Source organism: Pavona decussata, unplaced genomic scaffold (genome assembly GCF_977016875.1).
Source record: "Pavona decussata unplaced genomic scaffold, jaPavDecu1.1 SCAFFOLD_254, whole genome shotgun sequence".
Taxonomy (NCBI): Eukaryota; Metazoa; Cnidaria; class Anthozoa; order Scleractinia; family Agariciidae; genus Pavona; species Pavona decussata.
The window spans coordinates 5,996,119-6,015,000 of record NW_028145657.1 but is presented as its reverse complement, the minus strand read 5'-3'; the positions used below and the strand labels follow the sequence as shown (position 1 = coordinate 6,015,000).

The 18,882-nt window shown below is 37.9% G+C and overlaps 2 protein-coding genes across 4 annotated transcripts in view; both read left to right on the top strand.

Annotated features, from left to right (window-relative positions):
• The first annotated feature begins 166 nt into the window (after window positions 1-166).
• On the top strand, window positions 167-13,038 carry LOC146456802 (uncharacterized). Of its 2 annotated transcripts, none has more exons than XM_085092777.1 (15): window positions 167-324; window positions 421-512; window positions 1,295-1,409; window positions 2,045-2,151; window positions 2,594-2,687; window positions 2,939-3,011; window positions 3,965-4,039; window positions 4,702-4,766; window positions 5,918-6,003; window positions 6,504-6,544; window positions 7,145-7,505; window positions 8,355-8,405; window positions 8,999-9,072; window positions 10,361-10,435; window positions 11,505-13,038. In XM_085092777.1, the coding sequence occupies exons 1-15, from the start codon at window positions 266-268 to the stop codon at window positions 11,841-11,843; spliced, it is 1,707 nt and encodes a 568-aa protein (XP_084948903.1). In that variant the 5' UTR covers window positions 167-265; the 3' UTR covers window positions 11,844-13,038. The 2 variants fall into 2 exon arrangements, with proteins under 2 accessions (XP_084948903.1, XP_084948902.1); XM_085092776.1 differs by having other exon boundaries at window positions 11,349-13,038.
• Window positions 13,039-15,222: 2,184 nt separating this feature from the next.
• LOC146456801 (atrial natriuretic peptide receptor 1-like) overlaps window positions 15,223-18,882 on the top strand; it is a 33,736-nt gene continuing 30,076 nt past the window's right edge. The window contains exon 1 of one of the 2 annotated variants that reach the window (XM_085092767.1): window positions 15,223-15,281. The gene's annotated coding sequence lies outside the window, so the exon portion shown is untranslated. The other variant, XM_085092768.1, reaches the window with a different exon arrangement.

Sequence of the window (18,882 nt, the reverse complement as noted above, 5' to 3'; positions counted from 1 at the left end):
TCGCAAAGTCAACTGAATGTAGACGATCCTACGTCAACTGGCAGCATTATCGTTCGCGGTCCTTTGCAGTTTTCACGTCTACTTGTATTTTTGGTCCGCTGGGGATACTGTGGTTCGCTGTGAGATGCTATGTAGCCGCGCCGGCCAGGTGAGGCGAGAGACTGGGATGAGTTCTTCGTTGCCAAGAAACTACTGCTGTTTTTACAGGGCGCCATATTGAAAATAATTTTCCGCGAGCGAGAATCGCTTTATTCACCTTTAAACCATGCCAACGGCCGTTTTAAGTGAAGAGCAGGGGAAAAAAGAAGAAGATAACTACCCAAGGTAGAGCTTATGAAAAATGAAGCGTTTTTTTTAGATTCAGTACGTCGAATAGTCGATATTTGATCTGCTTCATGTTTTTCTCTTATTACATTACAGGATTACAAAGAAGCTTCTGTTTCAACTGTGCAAAGAGCATAAATTGTACAGGACACCGTATCTAAATGATGTACTTTACCTCCATTATAAGGGTAGGTATTTAAGTAACATTAGCTTAAGTTGCAACGAGGTCCTCAAAAATTGTCAAAAGTTGTCGCCAAAGCTTGTCTCCACACAAAAAAAGTGATATGCTACAATAGCAGATTGACCTGAACTGATTTCTGCTTTCTCAGAATATGTGGTGAGGAAGTGCCGCACATGTGGTTTTTAGAGACCAGGGGTGCTTACCATTTATAGGAAAACCCGGAAATTTCAGTTGGAAAATCAAATGGTTCACATCATTCCATTTGGAGCACTTCTGAAATTATGGGCTTCTGTTCAAAGTGATGCATCTTTATTTCTCCTTTTGGGATTTACAGCTGATGCTCATACATTTTGCATGCTCTCTATCTTCTGTTAAGACAAGCTAAATAATTTCGTATTTATGCCGAAAATTTTCATCCAGGTGGTTTGTGTAAATGGTAAGCACCCCAGCTCTTAGTCTACATTTAGCCTTACCCACTCCTGTTTGTCTTCGGGGGTGGATATAGCTTCACATACGCTAACCAGCTCTGGGAATGGTGATCAGAAGAAAATGATATATTTTCTTCTGAAAAAGAACCAAATAAGGACAGGGTCTGAAAAACATAGTACACTGTATCTCCATCAAAAAGTCTAGGTGTACCCCCCCTTAGAAGTATCTTGGAATGGAAATTCTACTCTTAGAAATCTTTTGGAGTTCCCTGATCATAACTCTAACATTAACTCATCCCCTGCTTAGTGCAACATAATAAATCTCCTAAAAATAGTTGCTGACCTGTCCTTTTTGGCACAGGTTTTGCCAAAATAGAAAACCTTGAAGAATACACCGGATTAAAGTGCCTCTGGTTGGAGTGCAATGGAATTCATAAAATTGAAAATTTGGAAAACCAGAAAGACTTGCGGTGCTTGTGAGTATATTATTTGCTAAATGAAAACAGCTTTACATGACAGGTCTGAAATAAATTAAATTTGTCAGTACTAGTGCTGAAGCAAAAAGTCATTTATATATTTTTGTATACTGTAGTAATAATTATTGTTAATGATATAGTTGGAGTTTCCCATAACAACTTAAAGTAGCAAAATGTACAATGTAGTTCTGTTACCTTTACAGTTTTTTTCTTTTTTTATTGCTTATGAAAATTCAGGAAGCTTTGTTATTACACTAAATTAACAACTGGTTTCTCAGGAAACTAAGGAAGCATTCAATTTCCCAAGAATCTTGATGAATTCCTTAACCAAGACAATGCATTTCATATAGTTATAACAATTGTATAATTTGCACTAATCATCTAAAATAGTTACAGAATTATTCTGCAGACTATTTCTAAACAATTATTTTCCAACTGGAAAAAGATGAGTATATGGTGTATGTCCACAGTGATCTCAGGACCCCTAATGTTTAATGACATTCCACCAAGGACATTTGGGGATCAAGTTTTTTTGTTTGTGTTTGTGTTTGGGTTTTTTTTTTTTTTGGTTTTGTTATTGTTGTTGTTGTTGTTATTGTTAAAAAATGTCTTTTATTTTGATTTTACCAATTCAGATATCTACAACAGAACTTACTAACAAAGCTGGAAAATGTGGAACATTTGGAACATCTGGATACACTCAATGTCAGCAATAACACCATTTACAAAATTGAAAACATCAGTAAGTAATATCATAAATTGTGACCGCAATTACAATAAACAATTGTGTGTAATCCACAAATGTTCCAATTCTCATCCATCTTTGTACCCCTTGACAGTCATTATTTCTGCTAAGCAATGTTGCTATCAATTTGGAAATATAAGGAAAAATACACCTGTTCAGGCTAAAAGTCCTTAAAAGTGTGTGCAAACAAACCGGTTAGTTGTAGTGATGAGAAATTCAATGTGGCAATTACGGGTACAAAATATCATTTTTCTTTTAAGAAAAATTATAAAGCTAAAAAACAACTCAAAGGCTCAAGCAGTGTATTTGCTTTGATTCTTGTTGTTGTTCTTGCTCATTTTTGAGTTGCCAACATGGATCAATAATTAGAGATGGGCCTACATGTAGTAAGGTTATAAAAGGAAACTGTGTCTTGTTTCGTCTTTGTTAAATCAAACAGGTGCAATTCCCAAACTGAGTACACTACAGATATCACACAACCGTTTATCAACTGCAGATGATATTAGACACTTAGCAGAATGCCACAATCTCAGGTATAGTCAGGAGTAATAATTATTATTTCAGTCATTGGAGACTGTGTGTTGACTTTTTTCTGTTTATTGTTGTTGTTGTTGAACTGAATAAAGACAAAACGGAAGTATTATCAACATTCATTTATCCCTGCCAACTTTGCGTACCAGTACTAGAATTTGAACAGAAAATTAATCTTTGATTTATTAATAATAACCTAACTTTATGATATTTTAAAATATATAATAATAACTTAAGTTTGATTTCCATACAGTGTTTTAGATGTCTCACATAACAGAATAGAAGATCCTGAAGTTGTAGAAGTCTTTGCATCTATGGAAAATCTTGTAAGACATTTTTCATATCTGTTTAAGTGATCACTAGTTTGAATCGGATCCCCTATAAATTAACTATAAAGGTATAATAATAGGTTACCCAGCGGTTTAGCGCTTTTGGCTCAAAAATTGATGTTAACTTAAGGTTAGGTAAAAAATGGATATCAACAAATGTTATTATCAATAACTTAGTCAACCCCTTCCCCCCTCAACCTTGATGGTTAGGAATTTTTTTTCTACTGTAACTATACCAGAAGTGATTGAGCTACAGTATTTGATTTTACAATCTATTTTGAATCTGTGCTATACATGCACATGGATGAAATTTTATTTTTGAAGAAAAACAATGCTTTTTGGATTTGATAGACATGTTTTAGCTCTGGGGAAGTATGGATATTTTTCTTGAACTGCACATTGTAATGGTTACTTTTTCTCTATTTTGATAATCTATTTTCAGAATTATGAACTCAACATCCAATAGCCAATGTAAAATAATGCATGAAATGATGTCAGAACAATATTGTAAGGTTCGCTGCAAAAAGCATGTAAGTTGCTTTATTGGCCCAAAAGAAAAAAAAACTTACCAAATTTGCCCTTGTTTGCCATGCGCTGAAGATTTTGTGCATTAAATGTGGAAGATCCATATTTGGCTTTTTTCCCCAAAGTCTGTCTATAATTTTTCAAAATTGGCAATTAAATATTAATTAAAAGCAGACAAGGCAAAATTCTTATTAAATTAACATTGGAAAACATTATTAAAGCCTAGCTACTGGGGTGTAGTGTACAAAATTCACTGTCAATATCCATGTATGTAGATCAGTAAGACTAAAATGAAGTTTTTGGGAGCATATTGCTGACTTTTTGGCCATTTAAAAAGCTACTTATGCTCTTCATCCAGCATTTACCCTTCAATTCCAGTGAAAACTACATATATTAATTTTATGTTGTGTGTGTTCTTGAATCAGCATGTTCTCAACATGATGGGTAACCCTGTTATCAAGAAAATCAAGAATTACAGGAAAACATTCATCATAAAAATAGTGAGTTAGATTTGAACTGATATTTATTTAATATGTTGTTTATGATAACTGCCATTTGTCCCTTGTTTAATGTGGAATTTAGGGATTTAGTGCAGGTGTAATATTAATGTTATCAGTACTGCATGCATGTCAAACACAAGGAGGATTAATTTACTATAATTTTGAATTTCATCTGATTTCCAAACATCAAGCTGGGTGAGGTCAGACTTGTGAGGTGTTTGGAAATCGGATGAAACACCCTAATTTGAGTGTTTGGTAATATTATTAAGCCTCTCAAACCATACATGATTTTAGGGGAAATTTAACACAAAAGTTCACCAAATTTTATGATTAAGATCACATATTTCTCACAACACCTTTTAACAGTAGTGATTTTGTTTGTTTTCTCTTCATGAAATATCAATCATGAGTTTGAGAAGACATAATTTTTCACAAGTGACTGTAATAAAGGTGTCAGTCACAGTCACTTTGTGTGTGTATTTACTAGCATTTGCATATATGAATAGAAGATCAGAGCACAAAGAAATGCTGAAGTGATAAGGTTATGTTTGAACTCCAAAAATGCCAATGATCAGAACTCCCTGTAGTGTTGCATTATGCCAAATTGAATATTTAATCAGTTTACTTAATCTAAAGAGTGGTAATCTTTCTGTTCCATCTAGAAAGGCCTTCGTTATCTTGATGACCGGCCAGTGTTTCCAAGGGAAAGAGCTTGTGCAGAAGCATGGTAAGAGGCAAGCAAAATCTGGTCGCCCTATAATTCCGTACCCACCTCATGGAAGGTTATCAGAAATTCCTAGGGGGTGGGGGGGTCTTATTTGCCAAAATTTTAGAAGTAAAGTATGAAGCTAGACTGGAATTTCCTGGGGGGGGGGGGGGGGGTGGTGGGGTGCAAAACTAATAAACCTTCTGTAGGGAGAGTATGGATATTTTCTGGAGCTGCACATTGTATTTTTACATAAAAATCTGATAAAATAATAAAATATTACTGTGAAGCATGCTGTAGCATTAATTGCACATGGTGGTATATCTTTTAGTAGTTACCTTGTTCACTTTTTTGACATTTTTTGACAATGTTCTGACTCCTTCCATTTTGAGTGGTTTAAATTTATTCCAAAAAGTGTGAGAGTGTGTAGTCGTGAGCATAAAGGAAAGACTCCAGGGTTCAGACACACCTTGAAAGTTTGTTCAGAGTCCTGGAATTTAAAAATCAAAATTCAAGGCCTTTAAGGAATTCATTGTCTAACCTTTCCAGATATCTCAAATGGCTATACTGAAGAGTTAATAAGCGAGACTGTATAATGCAGTTTCATGAAAGAAACGATTTTAGCCCATTAATTTCAGAAATCTTATAGCTTTTTGTAAGTGAAGTCTATCAGCTCTGCTTTGATTAGTTCAATCTGTATGCAACTCACCTGGGAGACTGCTAAGAGCCAGTAGAAATTTTTGTACCATTACGTTATTCGTGGCATGAAAAACCATGTGATTTTTTAAGAGAGGGAAGCAAATTGGCATTCACAAGCTGCAACTGAGACTCTGAACAGTTAGAAATTGTCCATGCCACAGAAGCTAGAGCTAAAAAAGACTTTCACCGATCCTGCAAGCATCAGCCTACATAAGCCTTTAATTCTTGTGGTTTTTATATTTATTTGAGTCCTTAAAAAATTGGAATTGTGTCCATGAAAAGTCCTTGAAGTCTTAGTCCAAAAAAGAGTATTCAAGCCCTGTAAATCATTGACTCATATGTCAGTCTTTCCAATTCTGGCATTTTTCAACAGACTCAACTATAATTTTTAGCAAACATTATTGAGGATGCCAAATGTTAACACCATAAATTATGTGGTTAATTGGTTTTTACATACCCTCGTACATTTTTAGGGAGAAGGGAGGAATGGAGGCTGAACGAGCTGAGAGAGAACGCTGGATTACAAGGGAACAGCAGAAAATCATGGAAAGTGTTAATGGTAAGGCTACAGCTGTACCTAGAAATGGAAACATTTTGGTTATCAACTGAGTGCTGTGTTTTTCTTAAAATTAATTTCATCACTGCTTTTATCCAGACCGAATATTACAAATTATGGTGGCCAAATAACTACCATGTTGTGAGGGAGCATCCTGTATAAACACTGTTATATTAAAATAAATAAACCGTTGTTATCAATGAACCCAGTTGATAGAACCAAGTATTCGTTTCACCCCCCCCCCCCCCCCTCCAACGCAGCACCACAGCTTTTTATTATTTGCAATGTACCAATGTAACGGACATATTTTCTCAATGACTGTAACAATTTTAGCCTGAGGACACAAAGAACACTGCCCATTGGAAAAAAATAAACTAAAACTAAAAGACCTCAAAAACTTCTTTACTGATTGAATTGCCAAACTAGATATCTTTGAAATTATTGAATAATTCTCAATGTATTACAGTAACTGTAACAGGTTTTTTATTTACCCTTCTTTACAGCTTTGTCGAAAATGAGAGACAGAAGCGCCGAAGAAGATAATGTAAGTGCTTTCCCTTGATTTATGAATTTGATTGTCTGCTGTAGGAATTTTAGGTTAATAAATTGAACCTTCGCTATGATTATGCAGAGGTATTGAGGCCCCCGGCAGAAGTTGGTTGGTCTTCCAAGGCAAAAGTCGCAATTAAATGTCTGACATTGTTGTGCAGTTAAAATGTTAGAATCATGCACAGCTGAAAGTCATTTATCTAAACATTTAATGTGCAGTTTCAGAAAAAATCCACACCCACCCCATGGAAGGCCAGCAGAAATTCCCGGGAGGAGGAGGTCTTTAAAGCCAAAATTTTAGAAGCAAAGTATGAAGCTAAACTGGAATTCTCTGGGAGAAAGGGACATGCTAAACAAAAAACCTTCCATAGGGGGAGTATGGATATTTTCTGGAACTGCACAATTCAAAAAGAAGTTGATCTAACATCTTTTAACATCGAGAGCTAAGCGTTCTTACAGTGTTGAACCACGAAAGACGCTGTACAATGTCAGTACGTGCATTTTGCTTGGATTATAACATGTAGGCTTTAAAAATGTCTTTTCCAAAGGGTGAAACGATAGCTAAAAATGGTGCATTTTGATCAAATTTATGCAGGAGAATGTCTCAAGCGATAAAGAAGAGGAATCGCCGGAAATCAGTGAAGATCTGAGTGACGAAAGCGACAGAGAAGACATTGATGACACTGAGAAAATGGAAGACGGAGCTGAAGAGACGCAGCAAACTGGTGCCAAGTCATGTGATGTCCTCAGCAGTGAGGGAGGCCACAGTGAAATGAAGTCGGAGAATTCAGCTTCTTTGGCCTCCCAGCTGTATGTTGATGAAATGGAGACTATAAGTGTTGGAGGGTCATTAACTCCCAACCAGTTGATTGTCGATCAAGGCATCTTCAGTGGAACTCAAAAACGTGGCGGAAAGAGAGCTGGCCCCATGATAACAGAAATAGTTTTGAACGAAGGTGATTTACAGATCTGCAATATTACAAAAATTCAAGCGTTAGATTTAAAACTTCATCCTTTGAAAGATGTTTCAGAAGTACCCAACAACAGAAACCTTTTTAATCTAGATGCTTATTTTAGCACAGAGAATCTTGCCCTGCACCTTAGCTCCTCAGATAATACAACCACTTGATCGCACAGGTGCTTAAAGTTTGCCCAAGCGATGGTTTGATCGGCTTTCAATTTCTCTGATCAAAATTACAGGTCATTAGATAGATAAAAAGGACATAGTCACCAAAGGTAGATAAAATGACGTACTAATTATCCGAACAAGCAAGTCCGAAGTCGGAATTCGGAAATCCTTCCTTGGCTTCTGTGCCCAACTCAGTTCTGCAAATTATTAAAAAAAAAATAGACAGAGAACAGCGAAGAGAACGCATGTGCGCAAAGCCTAATGTTAATCCCACTGGCCATGTTGTTTAATTTAAGACCCTGTAGTGTTTACATTACCATAATTGCATCTACCTTTTTACTTAACCTTTTGTTGTACTGCTGAACATAGTTAATTGAAGGCAATGGTTATGAAACCTGACAAACTTCTTTGTTATATGTTTTCGTTTGCCTTTTTGGCTTTGACCCTGCACAAACAAAAATAGAATTTGGAATGTATCGGAGAAACTGACCAAAAGAAATGTTTTTGTTAAGATATTCCACTATGGTGTGAACGTTAAAACAAAGGATTGTGCAGGGTCGCGGCCCTTCCAACATAAACTGCAGCACCGTTGTTTTCATGGCAAGGTTTCATAACCAGTCCCTCAAGTAACTATGTGCTGAATAATCTAATTTACACCGAACATCTGTTTCCTCAGATAAAGCAGAGAAGCGTAAAGGAGAAGGTGTGCTGATCACTGAATTAGATGGTATGTAGATATTCCTTTTGGTCTGAAATAGATTACCTTATTAGAAATTGTTTTGTTGCTGTTGGTCTCAAAAGGGAAAATATTTTGCACCCTGGCCTGAATTAGGGACAAAGTGTTTTTCCGTCTTTTTTTTTTTTTTGCTTTCTTTTAAAAATTTATTTATTTATTTTGAGCACCTAGAACTGAAATGGGCAAAAGTGTTCACACAGAGTTGCATAAAGGATGTCACCTATCTGAAGTGTGACTTTGGATAGCCAAAAAACATATTGGGCGCTTTCTATTCTGCCCCAATACAGTACAAGACCAAAATACTAACTACAAGTTTAAAGAGCCGTGCGATTTGTGCTCCGATAGTGTTGGACCGATAAGGCGTATCGTGTAAACCAGAGTGTAAACCAGATCTATTAAAAAAGTTACGTGTGATTTTTTGTACTAGCAGTGTTCTGTTGTTGCATATTATGGCAGCTGTTTGTTATTCTGCATCTCAGTGAGTGATAACGAGAGAGAGATCTTCCATGATTGAGGAAGGAGGCGAGTTCCTAATGTCACATAATGCCAGCAGAAAATAAAGGGAACATTTTCTTCCTTTTTAGAAGACGACATTGAAACGATATCTCTGAGGGAGGAATCAAGGCTCTCATCACACCATTTTCCAGATCCCCGAGAGGTAAGTTATCAAGCATCAGCATTTCTCGCTTTGGTTCTCAAAATTTCATTTTTCATGTGGCATTTGATGCCGGGGAAAAGTTGGTTACTTAATAACAAAACTCTAGTTGTAAATTCTCCATACTGGCGGCAATTTAGTCGGCACAAGGTTGATATTTCCGGTATAAAATTCTTTTCAGTTTTTTTCGAGCGACGTGTAGTTGTAGTCGCGTAGTGGTGCGGTCTGGTTTGGTTTGGTTTAAGCACAGAAGTTCGTGAGCCACGGACGGCCACCGGAAGATGATAGTTTCCTTTTTTGGCGTGGTTTTGTTCCTTACCACGGACAGGAAAGATCTTGTCGTTGACTGTGGCTTGACGTTACAAACGCGATCGCGTGAGAACGCTCCAAAAAGGAAAAAATTAAATTCCCGGTTGCCGTCCGTGGCTCAAAAACGTCTGTGCTTAAGTTCCCTATTGTAAGAAATGTAGACATGCACCATAAAACCTCTTTTTTTGTTGTTTTGTTTTTGTTTTTGTTTGTTTTGTTTTTTGTTTTTTTGTTTTTCTGGTAATAAACCACAGAGCACTTTCCTGGTAGTTGAACCCAACTGCTTCTAAACCAGGTGGACTGTATGCTTAAAGTATTTGATCCATTCACTTCTATACTGTCCGAATACCACCTCTGAAAGAAGATCAGTCGTGATGCCATCACGCGCTTTTGATTACCAGCCAATGAAGTGCGGTGGCATCTTGCAAATCATGCCGGATTAGCAACAGTTGGATTAGTCAGGCCAGAGTAACACAAAAAACCAAGGAATTATCCCTGGAAAAATGAAAAAAGAATGTGAGCTACTTGTTAAAAGTTTCCTCATTTTTTGTTAAGGCCAATGACTGAAACGCCAGCAAAAAGATGAAAAACAGCAACGGGATTGACCACGAAAACTGTCAAAATCAGGATTTTGAATTCAGGGGATGCCCGAAATCCAATTCTGGATAAAAATTGGAACAGTTAAGGTGGAACTCTTGTAAAACTAGGGCTGTTTTTAACAGGTTACATTGTTGCTATGGTGACCTATTAAGTAGAGTTATTATTTACCAATGTTAAGGTATTCGTTTCAATCCATCATTGCAGTATCCACTGAGATACAGTGCTAGCAATTATCGATCAAACTATAACTGAAGGGAAGTGCTGCAAACCGCTGTGAGCCACCTTAAAATGACGAGCAGAAAATGCGACATTTGTTGCTTAAAAATAGGTCTTTCCGAAATTGGGAATTCGTTGATTAATTGTGGGTGAATTTCTTTTGCAGGATTTACCAGAGCTAGAGGAAGTAGATGTGGAAGATCCTCTGTTTATTCGCAGTTTGAACTCCTCCCATGCCAAAGTAAGATTAAATGCGTTGCACGGGTTTGATTAAGATTTTGAACAGACAGGAAAGAGATTTGTGTACCTAGGCAAGAGAGTTGACTTGGGTATGTTATTTTGGTTGAGATGTTACAGGCACAGTTGTGTTTACAGACGGTCAGTAGCGAGCTTAAGCAACCACGACAGCAACGGCAACGTAAACGTCACATGAAAATATATCTTTATTTCATTTGTGCTACTTCGCGATTATTTCAACTCGCCCAACTTTTACAAAAATGGCGAACTATCCAGGAATCAAATTGGTAGGAGTGGCGTTCAAGTTAAGAATTCAAAGAAAATGACAAATTCACCGTCGTGTGTTTTGCAGAGGACAGCGAAGAAATGTACAAAAATGTAAAACGCACGTGTAGAGCGATTGTTTTTGCTCATTAAACCTATTGTTTTGTGGCGTTGTCGTTGTCGTCGTTGCTTAAGCTCCCTAATTTGACCGTTACGCGGCCCTTAATGAAACTCCTGACATTGTATATGAAAACTAACTGTAACTCTTTTACCACCTAAGTGAAACAGCAACAGTTTTCAGGAAAGTGTTTCTGAGTTCAAGATAACCAGTTTAAGGATATACCGAAGGAGTGATTAATGACTCTATTCACGTAGTTTTTGTTTTTCTTTGGTTTGATATTTTGTTTTCTACTTGTTTCCCATCGGCCAAAGCAAACTGAAGCATGCTGCTATATTGGCAGGTATTGACACGCAATGATAAGCAGCATTTTAACAATATAAACAAATTATTATTTAAGCGTGCAATGCGTTTTATGAATTTTGTCCCATTCTTTTGCATCGCGTTTCTTCAAGATAAGTTGTTGTGTAACAAACCTTGATTATCCTTTTTTTTTTTTCACGTGTTTGTTTTCCCTTTACTGTAAATGTTTCAGAGAAACCCTCTCATTGAAGAGTTAGATGATAAGCTGGAGCCAAAACCACTTGTTGCACAAGGATATGAAGAGCGTGACACCCCAGCAAATAAAAATCCCTCTGACTCGAATGCAAGGATTCCTGTAATTGAAGAAATAACTGAACAGTTTTCTCAGCTCAATCATCCACCTAGTGAGAAACCTGGCAAGCCTCTTATTGAAGAAATCGGTCCGGTTACTGAAGAGCGCATTGAGGATGAAAGGCTCGCTACAAAACCGTTAGTCACAAAAGTATCACGTGATTCAACTGAAGAGAAGGAGCTGGGGCTCAACGCCGCTGGCCAAGAAAGTGCTGATTCGCAGTCGTCACTCAGTCCAACGTGGGCAACGCTTCAAAAACTCGCTGAACAAGTTGGGTCGACGATAGAACGAGAGCCGATTGATATATCCAAGGAAAAAAGAGCTTTTCTTAATCGGATGCACCATACGAGTCTGGGAGACTTAGACTATCAATGAAGTAAAAACGCGCGAGTAAGAACCTGTGTTTTTCCAAGTTAGCTTCAACAAGTTCTTAACATAAATGATGCTTAACAGAAATGTAGGCTCTATAAGTTCTTTATCAGGTTCTTGTTTTCTTAATAACAAAATAGTGTAGTAGTTGGAGGAAAAAAATGAATTTTATAGAATAAAAACCTGATTTAGATTTAAGGCTTAACAGGTTCTTATTTAAAGGGTGTCAAAATTAGAAATTTTAGCCGAACAGGTTCTTAAAATTCAGGTTTTTACTCGCGGGTTTTTACTGTGCTTTCACTATCTGAGGGACAGCCGATATAACTTCTGGTACTACCAGAACATGAAACACCGTGATAGCTAGCTCATTTCTTGTCTAAATAACGGGCCTTCTACCTGTTATTACTCTTTTAATCTTTTGAGTTTTTCTATTTTCACCAAAACTTGCTCCCTTGTCTGTATCAGGCGTCCAGCCGGGCATAGCGAGTTTACGCAACAGGACGGCTGCCGTAGTGGGACGGCAAATTGTACTTGTGTGACCACGTGACGGCCAAGTATTCATGACTCTAGATTGCAACATTCATACCCCTCGTGGTTTTCAGGTTGTCACAGAAAAGAGAACACCAGTTTTAGTTGAAAATCGCCCAAAAATGTGAAGGTAATAAGATGTCACGTTGGTCACACAACGATATTTCACCGTCCCATTCCCTCAGCCGTCCTGTTGCGTAAGCTCACTATTATAAAAACACAACGACGTACATGTAGGTTTTACTTCTTAAATGTTTAATGGACGAGGTCGAATGTTTTGAGGTAGAATTTGTTTCTCAAGTGACATGAGTTTCTGTGCGAGGTTGGCGGACTCACGATAGCAGTCTTCTTTTTTCGTTTTGATGATCATTCAGTGAACGTTTTCGGTACTTGTGATATTTTTAAGGTAGTTTCATTACTTGTCAAGACGTAATTACACTTTATTATTATTAACAACAGTTATTTACAACAGTTATAGACGTTGTTTTGATAAAGCTTATTGTAAATAATTATCTTTACAATTTACTCCAGTTTCTTGAGAACTGTATAATATTCATGATGTGAGGAGCATACGTCTAGTAGGACAAAAAAAGTGTAATTAATTTCTACTGCCAGCATTCGCGTATTTATATTGATAATTATTGCTAAGTTACAGTGTATATATCTTACTGTCCGCGGCTGGTTTGTTTCATGTATTTCAGTTAGAAGAATAAGTCGCCAGCTCGTTCCCACGGTCTATTCTCTTCAGACCTTGGGAACGAGTGCCTTGAAGTAAGATTGATTCAAACTTTATCGTGCCCATTTTTTCACCTCGCAGGTTAATTGTTATGGCTTGATTTCTAAATTGATTGCATCCTGAACAAACTATAAACGTTCCTTTTTCACGCAACCCAGGTGGCACTTCAGGCGTTGTCAGTTAGGTGGCGTGTTAAGTGACTTTTCTAACTCTTTATTTACATCGTGGAACTTGCCTCGCAGACGCTCCCTTGGCTCGTCACGCAATCTTTCCTCCCAAACGAGAGGAGGAAGGATTGTGTGACGAGCCGAAAGAGCCTCTGCGAAGGAGGCTACGTGGAACTCAGCACGTAACCACTGTCAGATGTCTCTTTAAGTTTTCAGCAACAAGACAGTGTCGACGGGCAAATACATTTGTAATAAAGCCTTTATGCCTTAGCTCTGCTTAATGATGTTTATCTTGTTCATGAAGAGAAAAACTCAAATGTACTGAATGGAGGTTTTCTTAATGATCATTCTGAGCCGTTAGGAGACGTTTTTCATATGCCAGTGGGTACGGCCAGCTCTGTGGCATTTGTTTTGGTTTGCCGGCTCGGATCAGTAACTGCAAGATGAAGATATCAGACCGCGGTAAATAAATGCTATCTATGAAGACATGGGATCCGTGGAATTCGTTACTCGTGATTTCATGCTGATGTTATTTATCTGCAGTGAGATTGCAGGGTGTTCGTTTATCACGTATACGAGAGTCTAACCGGAGAGTTTGTTAGTGTTTTCACGAGAGGATAGTTTGTGTTTGTTCAGGGCGCAATCATTTCCTCAGAAATCAAGCGATAAAATGGCCAAGTTTTTGTCATGAACACTTCCCATTAAACCCCCGCGTCTAATGATTTAAGGCCTGGAGACGAGTCAACTGCAGCTCGACACAATCGACCTCGCCCCAATACCTTTCGAACCTAAAACAGCCAAAAAGGCTTTAAGAAAAGCCATATCTTCTGCGAAATTTGCCCCTGTACTGACAACATTGTTCATGCTAGGCTTGAAGGTTAGCAAGTAGAACTCTCCTGTTCATTGTTAGTGAGGACTCCATGAGCGTTTTCAGGGTGTTAGTACGCTAAGAATTATGGATAAATGTACCAGTCGCCATTTTTTTTTTTTTTTTTTTTCGGTTTAATGTGTTGCGTGGTCGGTCGACTGAGAATTATATGAAGAATTGTTAGAATTAACAGAAGAACAGCTGTTGTGTCGATTTACCGTCGCACTTGGGTTTTCGAGTTGCAAAATTGAAATGACTTCTCGAGCTTTTATTGTTAAACTGAAATGGGAAACAACATTCGTAAAGGCAGAGAAAAACATTCTATGTTAAGAGGCAATGCACTGCATCTTTCATTTCATTTAGCTCTTTCCAGATCTCTGTTTTTACCGTTGTGGCTTACGTTTTTCATTTATAATCTTCAACCTATCATATATGCTTTTCTAGCACTGATGAACTGAGGCTTGTTTTGTCTAACCGAAATATTAGGCAGGCTTCTTAAAATACCAGCTGCTTGAGCAGCTTTGAATATTTCATTTCAACTTGAAAACGTCCAAAATTTGCATGTAAAAAAAACGCAAAGCATTCATGAACAAGTAACTTCATCTTTTCCGCGAAATAGCTTTCGATTTAAGGCTTTTTATCTTGAAGCTATCTGCGGCTTTCGATTGGATAATCTGCACAAAAGAATACGAATTAAATAAATGAAGTGGTCGCACCCTTGGTTAGCCTATGTGGGGACGTCAGAAAACTATTGTGCGCAGGCCGCCGATAAAAACTTACCGAGGTTCTCAAAGCTTAATTTTAAGCTATTGGTAAAGAAAAGAAAGGCCAAACTGAGCGACAGAAATCTTTTGAAAAATTCAGGAATGCGAACATGTTAAATGCGGAGTGTGGCTCCTTTGAATATGCTTCTGAATGAAGCACGGCTGGTAAAAAAAAGTTCAAAGTTATGAAACTACTGGCATCACGCTAGTTCAATAAGATCTCGGAAACATCCACGACAAGCGGTCAATCTTGTGTCCTCCAATCAGGTGGCTTTTTAAAAGCTGTTGGTGCACGGTCTTTAAACTTTAATTTGCTGGTATTATTGTAATTCTCATTCAATCCTCGTTGTAATCGTCTGAAGATCTCTCACTGAAGAAGAGGTAGATATTGCAATTTCCGAACTTTTCATTTGTCGCTGTAATCAAAAGATTGACAAAGTTGGGCAAAAACAAGTGAAAACTAAAGCAATTGACTGCAAAGCGAAAACCAACTGGTTGGTTATTCTACCGATTGCCGTGGCATAAGGTAACAGGAAACCTGTTTATTTGACACGGTATTTTCCTTAATATTTCGCGTTCTTATGATGCTTTATTATTGCTACAGTTATATTTACCGGAGGTGGATTGATGGGTAAAATATCTGCTTACAAACCACCTTCCCGCATTATTTTTTTCTCTTTAAACATCAGTCAGTTTGGAGACAATGTCAGATCATTCATTTGCATTGATAGATAAGCTGGGTAAGATTAACGGTGATCCCATATCCCCAAAAATTAGTTTTAAGCACCTTCAAATACTTTAATGTTCAAAAGTCGCACAACTCGGACAACTTCTGGAAGTGAAATAAGTAAGGTTTTTTTTTTTTTATTTTTTCTCTACGCAAATACGCAATTTCATACACATGTGGTTAGTTATAATCATGAGTTCTAGAAATTTCCCCTTCCAAACACTCACCTCACACAGTGTAGCATATTGTTACCTACATACCACGATTTAATTTCGCCTTAAATGAAATTGGCCTTTTTAATCTTCTCCATGGAACCAAGCTTGGAGGAAAGTGATCTGTAAGCAGCAGATAATTGTCTTCTCCAACTGTGAAAGAGAGTTATTTTGCTGACTAGCGAACTTATTTATTCGTCCTGTTACTTCCGGTAGAACGAAGGCGCCAAACGAGAAATCTAGACTTTGCTCCAAGTTCTCCGGCAACAGTTAAAAAAAACCCGATCGATTTACTGTTGAATTCATCAAAGAACCTTCTTATTCAAACGATACTCAACAAGATCGAGCCGACTGGAAACAATACCGAAAAAAAGTACATGTTCTGCTCAGAAGTTATGATTTGAATCTATGGTACATTAACACTACTCAACCGCAGTATCAGAAGCTAGAAAAGCCGCTATCACCTAATAAACAGAACCACAAGAATTATTGGAGAGCCCTAAGAATTTTGTTTTTTTAGAACTAGTTAGCCATTGGCTTAAAAACCTGGAACCACCTTGCTCAACATATTTCTGATAAATAAAACCACGGGAAGTACTCGGCTCAGGAGCAATTTTATTTGATCATGGTGAGGATTTCAATGATAGATTCATAAGTAAGAAGCATCAGTTGAAACTGCGTAAACCTTTTGGTGGGAATGTGCGCTCGGTTATCTCCCCACCAGTTTTTCTCCATTTGTAGCCTCAAAACCAAAAGGAAAAAACAGAATCAAGTTCTTCATATCCAAGATGAACCAGATAAAGCATAGACACAGACGTAAGTAGGAAAAACTCAATGGCTTTCTTTGGGATAAGCTTGAATGCTTCCTCCCAATCTCATTCGTGAGGAGTAGTAATTTCCATAAAGATTAAAACAACAATATATAGCAACACTTTTATTATTAATACAGGGTAAAATAAACACAGTTATAATTAATTCAAAATCAGTTCGACACCAATGTACGGAGTTCGCACGTTTGTTACGCCAGGCTGCGTAGCACAGACCATACAGGGCCGTAGCCAGTATGAGGCAAACCGAGGCACTTGCCTCAGTCATTGTTGACAAATTCACAGACAGTTAAATAAGTAAAAAAAACTGAATGTTAACGCAATGAATGATAACGCGAATCAGGTAGTGCCCTGAATTACAGGTGAGAAAAATTAAGCAAAAATTCATGCCAACCAGGCAGCGGCTTCGAACCAAAATTTAACCTTGTTTTGGCATTACTAGTATTCAGCGAAGCAACTTTGTCTTTCATTCCATCTAGTAGAGATGGTGGTGTCAGTGAAAAAGCCACCGGAGATGGTCGGAAAGACGTTGTAGAGGCAAAAACCGGACAGGCGGCAGCACCACTAAGTACAGGAAGCTGTTCGTGCGAGCGCAGGTCAAGCGCTCTCTACAGGTTGAAGACCTGGTGCCGTTCATCGATGGGCTCTAATTAACAGGCTGAATGGCCTTGTATTAGCTTATGTCCACAGCGAAATCCCTGTGGACGCGCTCGAGCCTCTATGGCGGTAGCATGCTAGTGGGCAGAGGCGAATCGCGCTGGCATTTAACAGCTAACTACGTTGCCATTTGGAAATGAAAATCCTCAAATGAGAACGGCCGAGACCAAGTTTTATGAGCCTGCGAGACTGAGCACACCCCCCCCCCCCCCCCCCCCCGCGCGCCCCCATAAACCCTTCTTTTCACGAAACCTCTGGTCAGGCAAACCTGGTTTAGGTCGTTGTTAGCTAAGGCCTTCCTATAGAAGCAAACCACCAACAAACACATTAAACAGCCGCATACAAGACCACAGAGCCCCTAAAGTAGCATTTAAATAGCCCCCCCCCCCCCAAAAAAAAATAATAATAATAATAATTCACCTCGATCTCTAGATCTAGATGGCCTTAAGGGCTCTTAGCGGAATTTTTGTCAAATAAGGTTTGATCCCAGTGTTTTGTTTAAACGAAATCTTCATAAAGACCGGGAATTAAAACATGGATATTGCCTCAGTCCTTATTTTTTTCTGGCTACGGCCCTGCCATACCTCTGTATTCGTGTTTACTTTTCATGTAATTTTGTTTATTATTTTTTATGCAATTGTGGTAATTTTCAATCAGCCACTAGTGTCTTTAGGCTGCTAGGCCAGCAAATGATTGCGTGGACAAATTTCTAACCCTTAACCTAAGAGTCCATAGACGCAAAAAAAAAAAAAAAAAAAAAACGAGCAGAATCCGGTCAAACGCAAAACTGCTCGCCACACTTGTGGCATTTCTTGACCCTTTTAAAAGTTTAATGGTTGGCGCAGGCGCTCAGTATCCATCAGTGTATACAGGTGTGAAATTTTCAAGTCTTCCTTCTGCGATTGAAAATTAAACGGATGGATGTTTGATGGATTCTGAAGGGAAGAAAACAAGCTCTTCCTGAGATACATGTAGCGACTGATCAAATCTAGGAAGATCCTTCAAATTTTGTTTATTTAAGCTGATTCATTCTCTTTGCTGTTTTAGGAACCGTAATTGTTAGACACCCGGCGATAACATGAGATTAGGCTTTGCTTGCATTCACGCGGGAAAATACAGACCCTCCGTCTAATATTTTTTTTTTTTTTTTTTTTGATGCAAAGGAGGAAATGATCTTTGGTTACTAAGGATAAAGGGCGGAACGTTAAAAAAAAGTAAACTCACGAAAAATTGAAACAAACAGCGGAACACACGAATTGACGAATTTACAATGCCCGATAAATTAAAAAGAATAATTCCTTCAGTGCATGTCATTTGGTGTTGATTGCGGAAAGATTCCACTAATGAACAGTGTGATAACAAATAGAATTACAAATATGGTGAGTCTGGCCTTCCTCCCTTTTTACATTGATTTTTTATTTATTTGTTTATTTTTATTTTTTTTTTTGCGGGCTGCGCGCTTGCCGTTTTCTGTGAATTAGCCATTAGCCTTTCAATTTTGTCGTTTAAAAACGACAAAATGTTTTTTTCATACCACTCAATATTCTTCTGCAGGCGCC